The sequence below is a fragment of the Agelaius phoeniceus genome, chromosome 3, assembly GCF_051311805.1.
Source record: "Agelaius phoeniceus isolate bAgePho1 chromosome 3, bAgePho1.hap1, whole genome shotgun sequence".
In the NCBI taxonomy this organism is placed as follows: domain Eukaryota; kingdom Metazoa; phylum Chordata; class Aves; order Passeriformes; family Icteridae; genus Agelaius; species Agelaius phoeniceus.
In genome coordinates, this window is record NC_135267.1 from 101,480,839 (window position 1) to 101,501,349 (window position 20,511).

General features: G+C 37.7%; 1 protein-coding gene across 5 annotated transcripts in view; it reads left to right on the top strand.

The window, feature by feature from the left end:
- WDPCP (WD repeat containing planar cell polarity effector) overlaps positions 1-20,511 on the top strand; it is a 148,147-nt gene that overhangs the window by 34,680 nt on the left and 92,956 nt on the right. For 3 of the 5 annotated variants that reach the window (XR_013181524.1, XM_077175992.1, XM_054630211.2), the window contains 5 exons: positions 10,689-10,773; positions 12,447-12,491; positions 13,269-13,319; positions 15,741-15,811; positions 16,062-16,121. Coding sequence is in view for 4 of the 5 variants with exons in the window: in XM_077175992.1 (XP_077032107.1) it covers positions 10,713-10,773; positions 12,447-12,491; positions 13,269-13,319; positions 15,741-15,811; positions 16,062-16,121 (288 nt within the window). In the remaining variant the exon portion in view is untranslated. The remainder of the gene's footprint in view (positions 1-10,688; positions 10,774-12,446; positions 12,492-13,268; positions 13,320-15,740; positions 15,812-16,061; positions 16,122-20,511) is intronic. The other 2 variants (XM_077175993.1, XM_077175994.1) reach the window with 2 other exon arrangements.

Here is a 20,511-nt window from a genome sequence, read left to right on the forward strand (position 1 = left end):
GTGATATCTTTGAAGATATTAAAACTTGATTCCTCTTTACTATAGATACTCAAATATATAGGAATGGTGCTGGAAGTTAGTAAATCTATCACCATTATGTTGTAGGACAGCTTTGAGACCAAAACTGTTTAAAGTAGTGAGCCAAGGCAACTGCAGGAATCTGACTGACAGCTGGTGTTACTCGGCTCCCATAAGAGGTAGAATGAAGCTGATCTGAGCTTTTTGACCAATTTGGGCCTATCTTGTTTGCATTTTGAATGAGGTAGTTTTCTGAAACTAGCTGTACTTACAGACTGATTATTTTACTGCCATGGTTTTCTCAAGAGTGGTAGAAGAGTTTATAGCTCAGTATTAAAATCTGTGTATATTTTAGTTTATATACAACCCACTGCTCAACAGTTTCATTGTAATTATGAAAATGTTTAAACAAATGCATTTTTTCTTCAAAGTTATTTTCCCTTTTGCATATCTGCGTAATTAGAACACAACATAAACTATACTGTAACATTACAATCAGGAATTAATTATTGTAACATGAAATTTTCATTTTTTTTCCTAACTGCAAAGGTGAGTATGGCTTAAAATTGAAAAAATACAGTCCTTTTCATAGAAACTTCTTTGAAGATCATAAAGGAGTACAAAAGAAGAAAAGCTTTTTGTTTGTGTTTGCAATCAAATCTTCCTTAAAAGGAAGTCTGACACATAGGCATTGTAGGTTTTTTTAAACATTACATTGAAGAAACCAAGATACAAGTCTCACTGGATTAACTAGAATTCAAGTATAGCAGAAAAAAAAACATTTAAAAATAAATGCTCACAAACAAGAATCTCAATGAGCCTTGAAAAAGGCTATTCAAAGGTGATTTTCAAATATTATTAAAGCTTAATTTATTGCTTGCCTAATTTATTGCCTGCATCTAAACAAAATAGGTCAGCATAAAATAGCTACTGGAAATTATTTAAATGTGAAAACATTCTAAAAATGAATGCAAAAAGCAACATCTAAAGATGTTATCGATCTAAAAATAATCTGTTTGTTCTAGTAAATTTATTCAACTCATACAATATACTCAGAAATACATTTCTATTTTTTAAAGGCAGCTTGCAAATTTGCAAGATTTATAAATAAAATCAATGTGTTTAACAATATTCTTTAGAAAATTCTTGAAGCACATACTCAGTGAACATGCAGAATATAAAATGTTAAAGGCCAGAGCTGTACAGTTTGGCCTTTAGTTGGTACAGCTCATAAACAGAAAACAAAATAGTTGTTTGTGCTGTATTTTTGAGTGCTGCTCTTTACCTGACATCTGTACAGATCTAGTTAGTTGTACAATAGCTAAATCTGAAATACTGCATAAAAATATAGAACTCTTATTTGCTTACGTGCAAATGTAATTAAAATACAGACTGAACTGTGGTTTAACCCATTGCTTTGGACTTCATTGTTGTTCTGATCACTGTTTATTTCATAGCAACCCATGCTGCAAGGCAGCTGATGAACTAGGATGCCAATGCATAGAGGCACAGATGGAAAGAAACAGTTTACATCTGCTGTCTGCAGCACTGCTGTAGACCTACATGTTTACATCCTTCATTTTCAATGAGAACTAGTGTTCTAAGTTTAAAGACCTGCCAGTATAAACTTCCTTGCAAACAGGAATTGCAATAATGATAGAGCAGTGGAGCAAGGACTTTTCATGTGCTTGGATTATTTGTAGGCCCTTCCACCTTCTTTTTGCTCAGCTTAAAAAAAGAGAGATTTTGTTTTCTTCTCCTTTGGCTGGTGATAAGAAAACACTGCTACAAAATTTTATGACCTACTGACCTTTAGTATTGAAAAATTGGGTTATTTACAACAGCAATCACTATCTAAAAGAATGTCGTAAAGCAGCTTGACATTTAGTACTTCTGTAATTGCCTTATGTTGTGTCAGCACTGGATATCTGTAGTTTGGATCACTTATCTACTATCTGGTTTATATAAAGGCCTTCAGGGTCTTTATCAAAATGTGTATATGAACTTTTCACTCTGTGAAGTAAAAACCCAGGTCAATTATATCTATTTTCTGTGACCTTCTTAACTTTTCACACCCACTCTGTCTGAGAGTTGTTACAGATTGTAATACTTGCCTGCAGTATCAATTGGAGAACGGTTCTTAGCTTCATTAAGGTTGTCAGAGGTGTGGCTGATACATAAACTTAAGTGTCTTCTTGACAAATGGCATTACCTCCCTCAAATTAATTCTGCTTCACCGTTGTTAATCTTATTATCTGTTCACTTAATCAATATCTGTCTTTCGAAAGAGAGGACCAATAATGTGGATTGGAAGTGTGTTTCTGAAGGCAGAAGCCACAGCAGTGTGGCAGAATTCAGTTCCTGATCCTGTCATCTTCTACTTGAGTGATAACTCAGCAAAAACCAGGCCTTGGTTTTGACACATGAGCAATCAATTTGGTGGCAACAAGTTACCCCATATAGATTTTCTGTAGTATTTTTGCACATGTCCTTGAACTTCAGCACCCTCTATCTGGTAGACAGAGTTTTTGGTTCAGAGCTCAGAGGACAGACTGGACAGCTGTCTAAGCCAACAATTCCCATTCTGTATAATGGCCCATGTTCCTTTTTGCCCAATTAATTGTGCAAGAAATAATTGATATCAGCTGGAGATAAAATGTTTGTTCTGTTATACAGAACAGTTTTTAGAGCATTTACAGATTTTCAGTGTTCTTACTTTGTGTCAAATAATGTTCTTAAGGAGCTATATGTATATTTCAGAGTTAAATATGCAAAAATATTAAAGTATGAAAATTCAGTAAATAGAACTGATATTGCAAAAAAGAGGATTGTTTTCAGATTTCCAAAACAATAAAATGAACTTCACATAAAATAACTGAATGGAACTTGATACAACTTTAGAGCATATGGGAATAAATTTGCAATGTATAATTTTCATGCCAGAATTCTTGAGTTATCAGATAATGTATTTCCTTTCCATGATTATTCTGCAAGCCATATTTAGGCCTTTCTTACAATAGAAGTTTCAGTGTGTATTTTGATACAGAGTGCTCCTGTGTGTTGTTCACCCATCTGCAAAACAGTTTTCCTATTTAGATTGAGGAAGTTAGAATAATCAAAAGAATTTTCTTCATTCATGTGTTTGGCAAAAATATTCTGAATCATTAGAGTCTGAAGAGAAAAAAGTAGCACCAGTAAATATTTGCCTCGAGATTCAGATGTATGATAATTGATCAGCTTTCTATTTGTGTTTGTTGAAAATATTCTTAATATGAATTATTACGCACTGAATAGATTTACAGAAGCATGCCTGTTGTTCTACTTCTTGAAATCAGTGGTTGGTCTTAGTGACAGGGATCTGACTTTCATTTATACTACAAAATCTACAGTTGTTTTCTCAGTGGAAAAGGGATTTAAAGGAGAAGTAAATGAATATGAGAATGAAGCCCACTGTGCTGCTGAAGATAGCCAGCATCTTGGACAGGGGGTTTCTGTGCCAGGAGCAGTAATTGTGAGAAGGGACTGGCCTAGGCTCAGAAAGAAATAACTGCAGGTGAGGGGTTGGACCTCAACAAGCATCTAAGAGAAAGGGAGGAAGAGGAAGAGGAGCCCAAGCCTGCTTGTGCAGGGGAAGGTGCAGTGGGAGCAGAGGTATCAGGGAGCCATCACAATATAAGAGTGGGGACTACCAAAGCCAGCTTGCCATTACAGAATGGATTAATAGCCCATTTGATTCAGATTTGTATTTGTTGATCAGGTCAGGCTTTTGCTTTGTATAGCCATGGTGGTTTTGATCTGATCAGGAGTGAGAGACCAGCATTCACTGTTGTGCTTAACCACGGTCTCACTGGAAATGAAATTCCAACCCAGGTGCAGTTTGCAAGGCACTGCAGAGTTGCAGTGATGGTACACACATCTCAGGCTTTGCCACTGCAATGTGAAAGATGGAGACTGCAACCTCTACTTACCAGAAAATAAACTCAAGCTTGTGCAATTAAATGCATGAAACATTTAAGAATGCAGTCCCAATAGCTTATTTCCTGCATAGGTGACAGAATTACTGTCCCTGAAATCCAAAGAAGGGAGGGTAGATCAGAAGGCCACCTTTGCACATGTTTAACTTCTAACCTAGCTAAAATTGTGTCACTCTGTGCTATTTCCACAGTGCCTTACATCCAAACATTTGTGAAATTTAAAAGTGGGGTGACTAAAAATTCCAAGCTTATCTTACCAATGGGCCCATGGAACCTTACAACCCGATTTGACTCCTGTAGTTAGTAAATTTCCACACAGGGGCAAGAGACTGTTGACATGTGCCCATCTCATGCTCTGCTTTAAGCACGTGGGCCAGTGTCAGAGATGAGAGCTTTGCTAGATCATCCAGCTGGGCACACAGCTCCATTCCCCAGCTAGGATAGATCTACAGAAAAGCAATCACAGCCTGAGCTATCCCTGTGTGTTCCTCAGTTGTGGTGCACAGAGACTTTCCTTGTGTCCACAGGCAGATTGGGTCAGCATTTTCAGGAATTACATATTTTTGACAATTTTTTTGTGAGAAAACAAATCAGATTACTTCTAGCTAATTTAGATCAATGGATTAAAAACTTGAAAAGGTTAGACAGACACATAGACATAAGTATCTTCTTAAGCATCTTTCTTAAGAAACCAAATTAAAACTATCAATACATGTGTATAAATTAAGCATTTTCTTGTAATTGCTGTGCTGCTGACACTTGGTCAAAAAGTAAAGTAAAGGCTTATAGCTGTGAAGGAAGAATCTGGATTGTTTCTATTTAATGCCAGACTACAAAATGAAGTTTTACAAATTCTCATGATTTTACTAACTTCATTTCAGTATGTGTTTTATAATATATCAAACAGTTGTGGCTTCATACAGCTATAAAAGGATGAAGCCTGTCTTGTAAGATTCGGAGAATATTTTGCATTTTTAATCTGTGAGAACATGATAGAGAAAAAAATTAACTGGTCTATTTTTAAATGAATAATTACACTAAATTTTAAGTTGATGTAGCTAAAAATGCAAAAGATAGTATGTCTAAAACTTTATTTTATGTGTTTTACACAAAGAAATTGTTGTATCAACATAAAGCATACATCAAGTAGCTACTGATCTAATGTAGGTAGTTCAGTCTGAGCTTTAACTTCCAGAGTCAAATAGTACATTTTTGAATCATATTTGTGCTGCAGGGAGTTTCTCTCCTTCGTGAAGGACAAATTGGTCACGAAGAGGAAGTAAAAACTGGCAGTGATTTCTACTCCAAATATTATTTCACAGAAATAGAATTTTGTAGGATGACTTGATAACTTACCGTTTGTTGAACATTAGGTGTCCAAGTTAAAAATTAGCCATTGTGAGTGAGCTGTAGCAGTGCCAGAGATTGGATGTTAACCTTTGCAAGGTGGAGGAAGGGAGACAGAAGTAACTGAGGGTAATCTGCTCTGGCATCTATAGCTAGTAGAGCTATTGTGTAATCAATCCAAAATCAAATGAAAAAATATGTATTTTTGTGAATTAAAGTTCATTGCACCTATTACATTTTCCATTTCTCTGAAAAAAATTAGACCCATGGAAGATGAAAGCAGTCTGGGTTCTGCATCTGGAATGGTGCAGATCTGGATGTACAGCCTGGGGAATGAGAGGCTGGAGAGCAGTGCCATGGAAAGGGACCTGGGGATCCTGGTCCATGGCAAGTTGAACATGAGCCAGCAGTGCCCTGGCAGCCAGGAGGGCGACCTGTGTCCTGGGGGACATCAGGGACAGCATCCCCAGCCAGGCAAGGGAGGGGATTGTCCTGCTCTGCTCTGCTCTGCACTGGGGCAGCCTCACCTCGAGTGCTGGGGGCAGCTTTGGGTGCCATGATATAAAAAAGACATGAAGCCATTAGAGGGAGTCCAAAGGAGGCCACAAGGATGGTGAAGGGTCTGGAGGGGAAGCCATATGAGGAGTGGCTGAGATCCCTTGGTCTGTCCAGCCTGGAGGAGACTGAGGTGAAACCTCAGTGGGGTCTTCAACATCCTCATGAGGGGAAGAAGAGGGGCGGGTACTTTTCTCTGTGGTGACAGGACCCAAGAGAATGGCCTGAAGCTGTGTCAGGGGAGGTTTTTGATGGAAATCAGGACAAGGTTTTTCACGCAGAGGGTGATTGGTCACTGGAACAGGCTCACCAGCCAGCCAGAGTTCGAGAATCATGCAGGGCCAGGAGTTGGGTTTCAATGTTCCTTGTGGGTCCCTCCCAACTCAGGATATTCTATGATTGTTTGTTTCCATGGAGTAGGAGAACACAGAAGGGTAGCTTGTGACAATTTTTATAAAATAATTCCTGGTATTGTATTATTTGCCAAAGAAAATCTGATGACAGGTAAGTAGAGAAAATGGATTCTGCAGTGTTTTCTTTTATTTGGGCGCACCTCATCTAGTACATGTACGGATGCCATTGCAGCAGTTTTGTGACTTTGCCATGGCTTAGAGGGACCTGCTCCTGACTGACTTTGTATTTTGCCTTGCTTCCACTCCAAGGAGTGTGCCCCAGACAATGTCAATATTTTGGGGGGGGTCCCCCTTGTTTACTGCTCTTTCACTAGGAATGCTAGCTTCCTGGGAGCACATTCCTGGGCCCACCTTCAATGGAATAGGCAGATGGTCATCACCGGTTGCCCTGTATTGTGGCAGTTACAGGGTTTACTCTTCTAGGGACACTTTGGATAGTATTGTCACACTTAGCCATGCTTCTGGCACATGAACTGCCAAGTTCAGATGGTCTCTTGTAGTCACCATCTCCTGTTCTTTAGTGATGACTTGTGAAGGCTGACCTAGAACAGAGACTAGATGGAGCTAAAGAATAAAGTAGGTATTTATTAGAAGGCCTCAATGGATATACCTTGGGCAGCACAAGAGCCCAGCCAGGGCTACACCCAAGATGAACCCAAAATGGCCACAAAATGCCCAACTGGTCACGGGGTCTCACACTTTTATAAGTTTTGGTCCATTAGCATATTGGAGCTAATTGCCCAATTACAGCTTTAGCCCATGAAGTCCCATCCTTCTTGTTTTTCTCTCTTCATTCCACTGTTGTTTATGCTCTTGGGCCTGAGATCTGGATCGGTTGTCCTTGGTCCCCAGCTAGAGAAGGAATTGTTTTGTCTCCCTGCTCTGTGAAGAGAGCTTACTGTCCCCTAAGATGAAGCCCAGACCACACACTAAAGCAACACAGAGTCTGAAAACTAGAAAAGCTAGAAAAGCTAAAACCTGAGGCATCACTAGGCTGCTCCTAGTATGTTTTCAGAGGTGTTTTTGGGATGCACTCACCTTGGGAGCTAAGCACTGCCTTTCACAAGTACCCCACTCTCCCAGGTGACTATGGAAAGAGGAAATGCAGCACCAGTGCCCCAGATCACTCATGCAGTGCATAGTTTCTAATTATTTGTCATGACAGAACCTATATTGGAGGTGTCAGGGAGGACTCTTCATATCAATTTCAGCATTTGTTGATGTTATAAAGTGGCAGGGCAATTATTTTCTGCATGAATAGTTACCAAACTGAAGATTTTTTTAAACAAAACAATCCTCATGCAGATACTGGCACAAGCTGACCATTGCAAAACATCTCCATTTGTCAGTAAGCTTTTGCAACCACTAAAATATCCCTGTTGTTTGTGGTGGCATTGTGAAAGCAGACAGTAAATGTTGTGTGAGCCAGAAAAAGAACCAGCTGTTAAGCTGAATTCCAGTTTTACCTTAACAGGAGAGTTATTTCAACCCATTTTTTCTAAATTCTAATCAATTTTAAAGGGGGAGGGATTTTTCTATGCTTTCACACCTACCTTCTTTGCAATAGCAGGGCCCAACTCATGGAGTAAAAGGAATATTGTACATTCTGAGAGGCATTTTTCAAATACAAAAAGATCATTTTGTCATCATCATCCTCATCCCCATTGTGCTGGAGTTTAATGATGTGGGAAATGGTGAGATATAGTTGCATAACTCTGAAAGCTGGCATGTATTCCTTCAAAGGAAACAAGAAAGAATAACTCCTCTGAAAAAAGTACTCAGACTTGAAAATGCCATATTTTGTTACAGAAGCAAATTTTCTGTCTTTTTTTATTTTTACTATAGAATGTAACTAATCAGAAAGTATTTCAGATTAGAGTTTGTTACATTGGAACAGTATTTTTGGGCAGTTGTCCATTTTCACCGGCACAACAGTAACAAGCATTCCAATAATTAGCTGGTTAGTAAGTGTTCAAGGTCTAAGGAAAGGGAGAAGAAAAAATCTAAACTCTCAAAATTCTGGTAATTGACATATCTCTTTTAGGTACAAGGAGAATTTTGCTTCCTCTTCATTATTCAGTGTGAAAGGGTGTTCTTTAGAAGTCTGGGTTTTTAACATTTTCTTACTAAATTTCTTTTTTTCACATTTTTGAGGACAAATTTCTTAAAAATATGCATCTTGGACAATGAGTGCTTAGTGTCCATTTGAAAACTTGCTTCTGCTTTTTGGCAAGTTCCCTCTGTGTGTCCAGCAACAAAAAAAAGGACTTGAAATTCTTTTCTGACCTGTCAGGTGGGAGTGCACTCAGCAGCATTATAGCATTATGGGATGGCTTTATATTCAATAGAAGGACACAACTTGAAGTGTCTATGGAGCCTACCTAAAACAGCTTTGGAATAATTTGGACTGTTTATGTTAAATTGTCATGCCAAAATCTTCTAGTCTTACCTTGTTCTTTTGGGTTTGTGCAACAAGATTTTGGTAGTAGGGGGAAGATTTTATTTTATTTTATTTCCCATTATCTTGTTTGGTGTTAAATTAAACTGATTTCCCCAAGTCAAGTCTGATTTGCCCATGATGACAAACAGTCAGTGATCTCTCCCTGCCCTTATCTCACCTACCTTTAATTCTATTTTCTCTCTCCTGTCCTGCTGAGCAGAGCTGAGAGAGCAGCTTTGGTGGGCACCTGGTGTCCAGCCAGGGTCACCCCAGCACACATTGCTTTGGGGCAGATGTACCTTCTCTCCTGCTGAACAGATCATCTACCACTTTAAGGTGTGTGAGTTTTGTTTTAGTCAGGCCGTGACAGGATTTTGAGAAGCTCACTCAAAATGATGACTTCCTATTAGTGGGAGATTCTAATCTAGGATCTATGGGCCCTGTGGAACGCAAGTTTTGTTTCACTTGCTAACGTAAGTAAGTGAGTAAGTTAAAAATCAGAAAGCGGATAAAATTATATTGTGCAATTTCCTTTTACTTTAGTCCACACGGTAAAGGAGGGGCTGCCCTCATCTATATTTATACCAAAAATGGTTGTCATGTTCAACAGACCACCATGCTCCTAATCCTCTATTTTTTTCCAAACCTCATTCTCACCTAAGATGAAAGTATATTCTTTTACTAGGTGTGTGATGTGTGTTGTGAGCTTTTTTTGTTTTTGCTGGTTTGTTTTTGTGGGGTTTTTTGACAGAACTGTGGGATTTACTAAGTCAGCAAGACTTTTTGTACATTTGGGGATCAGTGGAAAGAAAATGCTATTTCCACTTGGTGCTATTTCAGTGGATTAGGCAGTTCTTCAAACATAAATATTTGTTTGAATGATAATACCTCAAGGTCCCCCAGCTTCCTTGGTGCTACCTGAGATCCTTGCACATATTTTTCATCATAGCACTCTTGACATAAAGGTCTGATACTCTATGTGATAAAAATTTTGCAATTATTATCTAAATTGATTAATTATCTAAAAGGCATTCATAGGAACAAAAGATACTACTTAAAAAAATATATAGTACCATACTAGCAGTGGTTCTAAAGGTTGCTGCATTGTGTGAACACCGCTGCTCAGTCCAGCTTTCAGTGAGTGCCCATGTTTAGCAGAAAAAGTGAAAGTAGTTGGTCTGGTGGCCCATTTAAGACTACAGCACTGCAAGAAATCACCCAGGAGAGTCTGCTGGTTACTGTGTCTAGGAAAATTCCCAATGCTCCTTTGAAACACAACATGTCCTCCACTGGGAACATTCAGAGGAATTGTTCAAAAAAACCTTGCAAGCATTTAATAACAACTTACATAATATTTCAACACATATTCTATATGCTTCACTTCTGTTGTTTTATCAGTTCTAATTGATATATTCTAAGTGATTTGGGGTGTCTTCATTTAGAAAGACTTAATTTGTTTTGACACTATAACTAATGCCTGCAAATACTGTGTTCAAAACTATTTCTTTAATATATTGACACTTCCCAATATACAAAATTTTAAAAATTTGGCCTTAAGGTCAAATTCTCATATCTAAACCACATATTTAAGTAGTGGATTCAGTTTTGCATATGTTAAGGTAATAACCATACAGGAAGAGTAGATGATAATGTATACATTAGAAGCATGAAGCCCAAAGTTATTTGCTTTAGTGAGAGCAGTTGTACATTTAAAGAATTGTTTTCTCTCTGTGTTTGATGTGTATGTGTATATTATGTTACTTATCCTATTCTTTCTCAAGCATTATTCATTTTAATTGCAGTTTAAATCTACAGCTTACATGTAACAAAATATCATCAGTGCTAGGTTCTTCCAGCAGTTAGGTTCCAAAATAATTGCCATTTCAGTGGTGATGAAGGGTAAAAAATTGGCTCATGCAGTTCCTTTCCTTCTTTTGCTAGTGCTAAGGCTCCATATATTACCAGATGTCCTTCTGCCTGACTGAGATGTTTCTGTGGTCTTTGAAGACCAACTTACATATTAGAGGTAAGCTGTTACCGGTTACTAAAACAAATCATCAAAGCTTGTTGATGGGTATTAAACTAATATAAAATTCTGAATACCCAAATGAAGTTTTTTTTTATACTTAAGAGAAAGTAAATTAGCAGCAATACAGAGTTTGAATTTGGTCAGCTTCTTTGCTTTTCTTGTCATGGAACTGGAGCATCCTTTCAAGTAAAAAATATTAAGATTATATTTGATTGGATGTATTTCCCTTCTCGGGAAGCTGTGGCCTACTTGACTCTGAGCTTCAGTTTAATGGTTAGTTTGGGTGAATGATCCACAGTCAAGTGAACTGCAGAGGCATTGTGATTTGTACTCAATGTGAAAATAAAAGATTACTGCATGTTCTGGGTATTTTGCATGATTCCTTGAAGTTTCATACTTACAAGGATACATTTGTCTTATTAATTGATTGTTCCAAAAGACATATGACTAAATCCCAGCCATGTGTACATTACCTTCATTCGTCTTGCCTTGCTATTCCTAAAATATAATTATTAAAAAACCCACTGGTTTAAAAGTGGACAATATCAAAAGATTATTTATGACACTTCATGTCAATTGTACTGTACAATAATTTTATCAAAATATTATTTTGAATAATCAATTGATATTCAGCTGAATGTTATTACTCAAATATTGACTCAGTGTGCCTTGACATCCCATCTTTGTGTGGGAACTGTTCTATGACAACAATAACATCTAAAACTCAAAAGCTGTATTTCATAGAAAAATCCAATGGTTTAAGTGAAAACACTGTTGTGATTTATTGTAATTAAAGCTCTGCTGTGGAGTACCATGCCTATTTTTCACTTTTGACCTTTTTTGCTTCCATTTATTCATTGCCTAGATGCCTCATTGAAAAATTCTGAGGCAGAAGGGAGGATGATGTCCTGGTTTAAATCCTGCCTGCCTTTTCAGTGCCTTCCTACTTTTTTTTCCATGTAATGAATTTCTCCCCATGGAATATACCTGTCTGACTTTAGGAGGACACAGATGCAGTGAAAAATTAATTATTTTAAAACAATGCAACATAATGCTGTACTTAGACATGCCCAGTGGAGCTTGCCAAGGCACCCCTAAGTGTTTACCTGTCAGCCTCATCAGGAACTGACTAGTGCAGTTGCAGTCCCTATGCAGCTGAAATATCCAGATTTCTGTGCCACAGGAACCAACTAGATGATAATACCTGTAGAATAAGAATATTGGATCCTTTGAAAGAACAGCTTTATGAGTTCATGAATCTTAGGAAAAAACTTCAACCAGTTGTTTTTAGCTCAGCTGTGTCAGTCATCAGAAAACATTTTAAAGTTATTCCAAGATACATTTTTCACCATGATCCTTACTTTTCCTTGTAAAAGAACACAAAATATGCTAATTAGGAAGGTGGTAAAAATACTTTTGCACATGTGCAGCTAGAAGGGAATCAAAGTGTATGTAAAGGAAATGACAGCCTCAAATAAATGGAAGGGCTTGTCATCCTTCTTCATGCCTTCTCAGCTGGTTCTTGAAAGTCCCAATGGTATTTAGGCTATATACTGTGCTTGTATTTTAACACCAAGCATTGCTTTAGCAGGAAAAAATTGAGGTGCTGAACCTTGCTTTCTAAGTTGTGTTCTGTTTCTAGTAATAATTTAATGCATTTAATTGTACAGATGAAGACATTGGGATCCACCAGTACTGTGACAAGAAACAACCAGGTAAATACATATATAAATACTGGAACTGAGCAAAACTTCAGGATGTTCAGTGTTTGACACCAGCTGCTTGCTCTTAAAAATGCAGCTTCACATTTCTTGTTAGTATATACCTCTGTATTTCTATGGAATAAGGAAACACAGAAAGAGTTTCTCTCTCCAAACTTATGTAGGAATATTAAAAAACTTTTTAAACCACAGAAGGGGGCGGGGGGGAAAGGAAAAAAAATTCACATAAACCCAACCGTTATGTAACTAAAAACCTCTGTGGGATTTTACACTCTGAATTCTTACGGGGTTTAAGATATTTTGTGTTGTGTGGAGCCCAGGGCACGGCCGGGTGATCGCCGGGATCCCAGCAGAGGGCATCTCTGCCTGCCCTCCGGAGTGGCCATTCCGGGGCGAGCGATCCATTGCCTTGATCTCATTAATCCTGCTCATCCTACCAGTTTCCCCACGGGCCGAAGGGGCTCTGGGGCTGGGGTTCCCCCCTTCCCGCCCGTCCCGGCGCGGTTCCACTGGCGCTGACGGACCGACGGAGCCGACTGACCGCGCTCCTGCCTGCGGGGCTGGGGCTCGGCCGTGCCAGCCCACCGATGTCAGCCTTGCCTTCACTGCCAGTTTAACATATCTGCCCTACAGGCTGAAAGCACCGGGGCTGCCCGGATTGGTTTGGAAATTTCTGTGTTTTATCCAACTGTGCTGGTCTTCTCGCTAATATTAATGTTTGCTGACAGTAGTGTTAAGGATTAATTCATCTTTTCATCCTCTTTCCTTTAGCATCACAGATGAAGTACAGTTACTTAGAAGAGAAGCAAAAGCTAGCAGAATGTGAGGATATTTTCTGAGTTTCTTCTTACACTAAGATCAAATGGCAAATTTGGATTGGCTATGCCCCTGGAAGAGCATTAAAATAACCCCAGACTGCTTCCAATGTAACTTTCTGCACATGTCATCTAAGACTGATGATCACAGAACTACACAGCACGAAACAATTGAAAATTTGTAATTTTTCCTTCCTGGTATATATGCAATCTGTTTTTTTTTTCCTGTCACTAAGCATTGCAGCATTTATTGCTTTTCCAGTCCATTGTAAAAAGTAATCACAAAAATAATCCAGATTTTTCCTTATGAAATTTACTTAGCAGATGAGCAATAAACATTTTCCCAATCATCTCTGGCCTTGCAACACCATCTGGCTTAAAACTGGAAATTGTAACTAAATATTTTCAGCCAAATAGACTAATAATAATAACTAATAATAATACCAGATTAATAATCAGCTGCCTTCATAGAATGGTTTCAGCTTTGAATCATTTTCACTGTCCCTGCATTACCTGGTTAAGGCAATTTCAGTTCATGCTATCACACAGCAGTACTTGTGACTGTTAATGATGTTTATATTAGTACAACTTTTCTTTAGCTCAAGTTTTACAACTCCTGCATTGCTCAGAACGTTCATTAATGTTCAAACATTATTATATGACAACTCTGAAAAATCAAATTGATTTTTTGGATAACTTCACAAAGCCACGTCTATGCTGTTAGCTTATCCAAATGAAAATTCCCATGGAATTGTGCATGCATATGGAGGCAAAATGTGTTCTGGAAGGATTAGTTCTTCCCATCACTGCAAGGTGTGTTTGGAGCAGGCTGAAGCCCCGCTGGGGATGGGTGTGAAGGTGCAGCCATGTGGCAAATCCACACCTGCTGCAGAGGTTGCTGTGTCAGGCGGGGTCAGTGCAGCTCTGGGAAGGTGGGCAGGTGAGGGAGGGCTCTAGGCAGGGAGGAGCCTCACAGGTTTGCATCACTTGTGCTCAGTGTAATGGTATCCCACAGGGCTGCATGTGTGAAAGGAGGAGCAGGCCTAGATAACCCTTGTCACCAACAGCCCCGGTGGTGCCTTTTACACTTGTGATGGGCAACAGGACCTCAAGCTGCTGCATCTTGTCCCTGGGAGTGTGGGGGTGCCCCTAAAACAGGGCCCGCACAGCACATTTTGCAAAGAGGAGCACTGAGAAACTTCATTCACAGCTGTTGATTTGTACAGATAGTTTGGTATCTGTACAGGCAATTTCCCATTTTGCATATGTGGATAAATATTCCAGTATTTATGAAAGCACCCATTGAAAATGTGATCTTACATGCCTAATTAATATTATCATAACAGTTCCACCAACGCTGGCTTCAGTCCAATGAAACACAAAGAGAAGTTGTATGCTGGTGTCCTCTTTTGTTGATGTATAAAATCCTTCATTTTTTCACTGTATAGCACTTCTATTGTAAGCTGCTTTTTGCAGGGAGGTTTAAGCACAACTGCTAAGTCATTCAGTCTGGAAGTTGGCATACAAACTGACAGCTTGGAGCTCAAAACTTTTCATCAGGTTTCCTTTAAATAGGAATAGATTATAAACAATGTGTTCTAGTGGTTTTATTGTACACTTATGAGCAGAAAACTGCTCACTTTTAAATGAAGAAATTTCACAAGTTATTAGAGCCTGATTCTCATCCATGAAACAAGCCAGTTATTGGCAACTCCAGAGGAAGCTTTGCCTCCTGGTTGCTCGAGTATTAGGCCAGAATTTTCACAATAGTGTGCTGAACACTAATAAATTTGTTAAAGGACTTCAGCAGTCATGCAGCTTTTTATTTGCTTGACTTGGCAGATTCTTCAGACTAAATTTGCAAGAAAATCCTATAAATAACTAGACTCCATAAGTTATGGCATTCACATTTGCCTGTAGTTAATATTTCTATATATGCATATATTCATGCATATATATTTTGCAGACGTGTTAGCGCCTGCTTTTTGAAATTAGGCAATGAAATGTTAGTTCAGAAGAAGAGAATCTATTTAGGATGTTTGAAACTTGAAACTGAGTTAATATACTGAACAGCAGATACTTTTTCACTGCAAGTGCCTAGCAGCTGGGTAAGCTTTGCACACAATTGCCATGGGGAAATCATGGTCATTGTGGATAGAGCATGCCAACTGTTCCTATGATTGAGCCTTCCAAAAACAGACCCTTTGACAATAGAAACCATGGCCATTTCCTTCCAGCTGTAGGTAAGTTTTACATGTAAGGCAACTCCTAGAAATCTTGGATTTGTGGAAGGAAGTTCAACTCATAGAATTTTTTAAAATGACACATATAAATGTTTGCACACACACACTTTATATGTATACAGTCACTTACATATACACATTTCTCTACCATCTTCATTTTTTTTTCCCTCACTTTTATTTGACAGCTCGAGATTATCCTTGGATCCTGAAAACCAAGCGAGCAGACAAACTGCGAGATGCACTCAAGGAGGTGGAGGTATGGTTCAGAAAGGTTCAAGCACAGCAACATCTGATCTGGTTTTCAAACCTCTTTCAACAGCTTTAATTTTCATAAAGATCCAAGTCTCTCAGTGATGATAAATGTGCTTTTGTCTGGTGGGCTCTTCTGAAACAGCTGCATCTTTGTGTGGCATTTTTCATCTGTTAACTGGAAAATCAGAAGTCTGTTAACTGATAGTGACAATGTGTGCTGCCAACTCCATTCTCTGTTTTCTTTTGTCCTTTAGGTCTTAATGCAGAACAGTCCATGTGTGCTGAGCAAGTGGAAGAACAAACATACCTGTCAGGTACAGTGTCATCAAAAGGTCTTGTAGTGTTCAGTTGGTGGTGCTGAACTGAATTCAGTGATGGGACTAGTAGTGTTAAAATGTTAACACAGAAAATCACTGGTGTTTTTTTAATATGTGGGCCCTTGTTAAGTAAATTTGGTTTATTTAAATTTCTACCCTGAAAAAAGTCCTTCAAATAAAAAGCCTGGGGTTTATCAACACAAAGAAATTACAATAAAAGGCCCTGATTCTGTGAGATGATGATGGTGATGATTACTATTATTGTTGTTGTTAATTATTGTTATTGTTATTATTACTGTTACTGTTTGGGGAAACTGAAAACATCCTGTACCTAAAAATAGCAGGCTGAGGGAGCAGTTATGTGTTAAAATATATAGACAGGTCTGGAATCTGTGTTATATTATTTTTATGTCTTAATTAGCTATTTACCTGTCACAAATCTTTTTACTTTATGCTTGTGTAATCTGGAAGGGAAGTTATAACTCTAAACCAACAAGATCATTAATCAAGTTATGGAATAAGAGATATTGCGCCATGTGGCACACAAATAGTTATGTCTCCGGCTATATGAGTTCCACATTTTGTGTACAAGAAACCCTTTTTCATATCCTCTCTAAGACAGAACAGCAGGGCAGGGAGGAGAGCTGAACATGAATTGCTCCATAATCATGTGCTTCTTCTGAAAAAAACATATGTAGTGAATTTTGTATGTTTATACAACCTTCATGAGGAAATGCATCATATTTGAAACTGCTTTGGCATGGGGAATATTTGTTAATATTACTGTTTCAAACAAGGAACTTTGTCTTCTAACTTTTCTGCTTTTTCAGACTCATAATTTTTTCTTCTTATTCAAGTAGTTCCAAATGTGTGTCAGCAGAATGATTGTTAAATATCCAAACACTGTACAGCTAAAATTCTAGAAATGCCTTTGAGAATAGCAAAATTTTTAAATGCTTGACATGCCAAATGGTATGTAGTCTTTTCATATCAATAATAAAAATATGATTGTCTAAGCTACATTTTCCTATCAGATCTTACTGCTAGTAAATGTATATCATTCACATACAAATTACATAGTATACATCTGTGAATGTTAATCTTCTAGAGCTGATTTAAATATTAATTGCTAATTTGGGGGAATAATTTTTCCCTGTTATTATTGTTCTGATTAGGAAAGGAATTTGGTTAAGAAACACCAAGTCAATTAGCTGTGAGTGCATTCATTTACATCCCAGTTTGCTGTCTCTTCATTTGCTTTCCTTGTCCATTCTCCTTTTACCATTTTCCTTCCCCTCCCATTCATCAGCATCCACCTGCAATGTGTACAGTACATACTTTGGAAAAGTAAACTTCTTGCCAGATGTGTTGTCCTGCCTACATAATATAACACCTTTGACTATCAGTTCTGTATAAAATTCTTCTTTATTTTTTGACTTCACATCCTCTAAGTTACTTCAGGCCTACATCAACGTGAATGAGACAAATGCAATTTAACTTATTTCTTCTAGGAGATGGGAAATAAAAGAGATGGGTGTTTTCATCTTAGTGTATTAGGTATTGAACCATGTAAAGGAGTAGCTTAATAAATTGAGTATTTGGGGTGTTTTTCAGATGGCTTCTAAGGCCAGGGTATAAGTGATGGTACAGGTTATAACATAACCAGAGTGAAAGTTATATATAAAAATCATAGTAATTTCTCTGTCCTTAAATTCTGCTTTTGGTTTCTCAATCACAAAACAAAATGTTTTTGTTTAATAGTGACTGATTATTGAAATCTCCAACAAGGGTTAGAATGTTTTGCCAAAACAATTGTGTTATTCCACTTTCTGTCTTCCTGAAAATAAAAGACCTCCAACAAATGAAAATAAATAGAGAAAAATTAATCATTTGGAAGAGTCTAGAACAGAAAAGCTGTCTTCCATCAATTTTGATGTCAGATGGCTTGTTTTTCTGCTGCTCATCTGTCTTTGAGCATTTGGCAGCAATAATTGAACTGTCCCTCTTTGATGCAAATGGAGAAGATGTTGTATATTTATTCTTAATTCTAAGTAGAATACTAATTAACTGTTTCAGCAGAGAGTGCTTACCACGCAATGATGTCATCTGTGGCATAACACTGATGTATTCACAGCCTTTTTTGGATGAATACCAGAGCTAGTGGGAAGAGTCTGTATTTGCATTAACTTTGGGGCGTTAAAGCAGTGTGTCAGACAAACAGCATGAAGAACATGTAGGAAATTACCCTGATTTTCATAATTTCAATGTTTGGGCCTAAATTTGATCATATGGTTTTAATTATAGTATCTGTTTTTCCTTTGTTTTTAGTAGCAATACAAGGTCAAACAAACTTTATAGAAATTAAAATATTTAATTCAACAACCACGTTTTGCCATTTTTTATTAAGTGTTATTTATTTGTTATTTATTTATTTATATTTGAATCTGCCATACCTGTAGCTGAACCAGAAGCAGTTTCCTTTGTATTGTAATTACAATGTGCCATCCAGAAACTCAGTGGCTGCTGTACCTTGAGCAAGACAAATGGAATGAAAACTGAAAGGTGATACAATGAAAACAAGACTATGCTTTAAAAGAGTAGTGTGATTTCTCTCAGATTTTGTGCAAAACAAGCATAAGGCTGCTGCCAGTGCGCCTTCTGTAGCCTGAATATGCAATATACCACTATTCCTAAGCCCTCACTCTTCCTCCAGCACTTCCATCTTAGAAGTGGCCCACAGGCAAAAATTGGGGGCTGTAATTTTAAACGTGCATCTGCCAAAATTGAGCGTGCAGTCATGTTAACTGTTCATGTGCAAATAGCCAATTAGACTCCATGCAAATGCCCCAATGAGAAGTCCAGTTGTTTTGCCTGCAGATTATCTTGTCCATTGCATGAGTGTGTTTCTCAAAGTTGGCTTTTCTATATGAGTTTGCCTAGAATGACCATAATGCTGGCCTGGTTTTCTACTTTTGTTAGTATTTCATTTTATGCTATATATATATATTTTTTTTTTTTTGGTGTGCAATCAGTGCAAGAGAAGTTTCGTATTTACTTTCTTGTCCATTGCCAAAAAAACCCTTTATTTTTGCAGTCCTAAGTATACATTCCACCACTACTTAGAGCATCTGAAAGAGATGATGTGCCAGTTAATGTAAACATAACCTAGACAGTACAGGGATTTTTGTCAAGGAGTCATATTTAAAAGAGCTTAGTTGAGTCCTAAAGGACTGAGGTCTTCTCTTTAGCTCTGTTCCAATAGGGTCTGAACCCACACCATTTCTGTATGGTACTTCTGATCCCCAACTTTGATGACCTTTGTTGAGTTGCTGAAATAATCCTGTAATCTTCAGTTAGCTGATGTCAGAGGAAAATAAACCATAAAAGAAGGATGACAGGAAAAAGACAAGAAGTCTTTACAATAAGATGCCACTGTGCTCTTCAGCTTTCCCTGCCAAGGAGTAATAACCTAAGGAATTTATTTTATCAGTATTGTTGAGTTTACTCAGCTCAGATCTGGCTGCTTCTTGTCTTTGTCTCCTTCTCTAATTCTTTGGAATGCATTTAAGTTTTGCCACAAAATCATTAAATCTTCCTATGAAACGATGCCATTGCTTAAGGTTTGGTCTTACAATATAAAGCAATAAAAATAAATGAGATCTAGCTGAAACATTTGATTTCCAATTTTTTTTTTAGTTTTACATTTGCATTATGATGTTGAATTAAGCTCATGCCAACATTGTTATAGAGTTTATTGTATAAAAGCCAAGCACTAGCTATAAATCATATCTGTTACCTGCTAATGAAAAAGATTTATGTATACTTTGCTAAAGTGTTTTGATATTTTTTAATTGTATTTTTGCTCCAATTTACATATGTATGTAGTTTTTCTGTTGCCATTGTCAACATACTTAAAACTGGATTCTGAATTGAGCTCCACAGCAATATTTTCTTGCTTGTTCTGTCAGTACAATGCCCATTAGCAAACTGATTTAGCAAGGCACATGGTGATGTAGCACATTTGATATCAAAACCAAGACATTCTGTCTAGAATACATGAGAAGCCAGCACCCATCCCCAGTTACTAAGAGGAACACTGCCCTCATATTAAATTCTTTTGGTTGCTTTTGATCACAACCATTAATGTGTTGCGTGGTTTTAGATATTTGGAGCTAGAAGTACAAATGCATTGATTATTGTGAAACAGTAACATGTAACAACAATAACTTCATCTGTAATAAGGCATGCAACACAGTAATTATGGTGGGGTGGCTAAGAAAGCAATCTGGAATGAAGAGGTGGGGAAAAACCCTGGGAACCTGCTTGAACAAGAAGTGCTTTGCAAATCTCTTCTCCTTTTGCATATTCCTTTGTCAGTTGGGCTCTC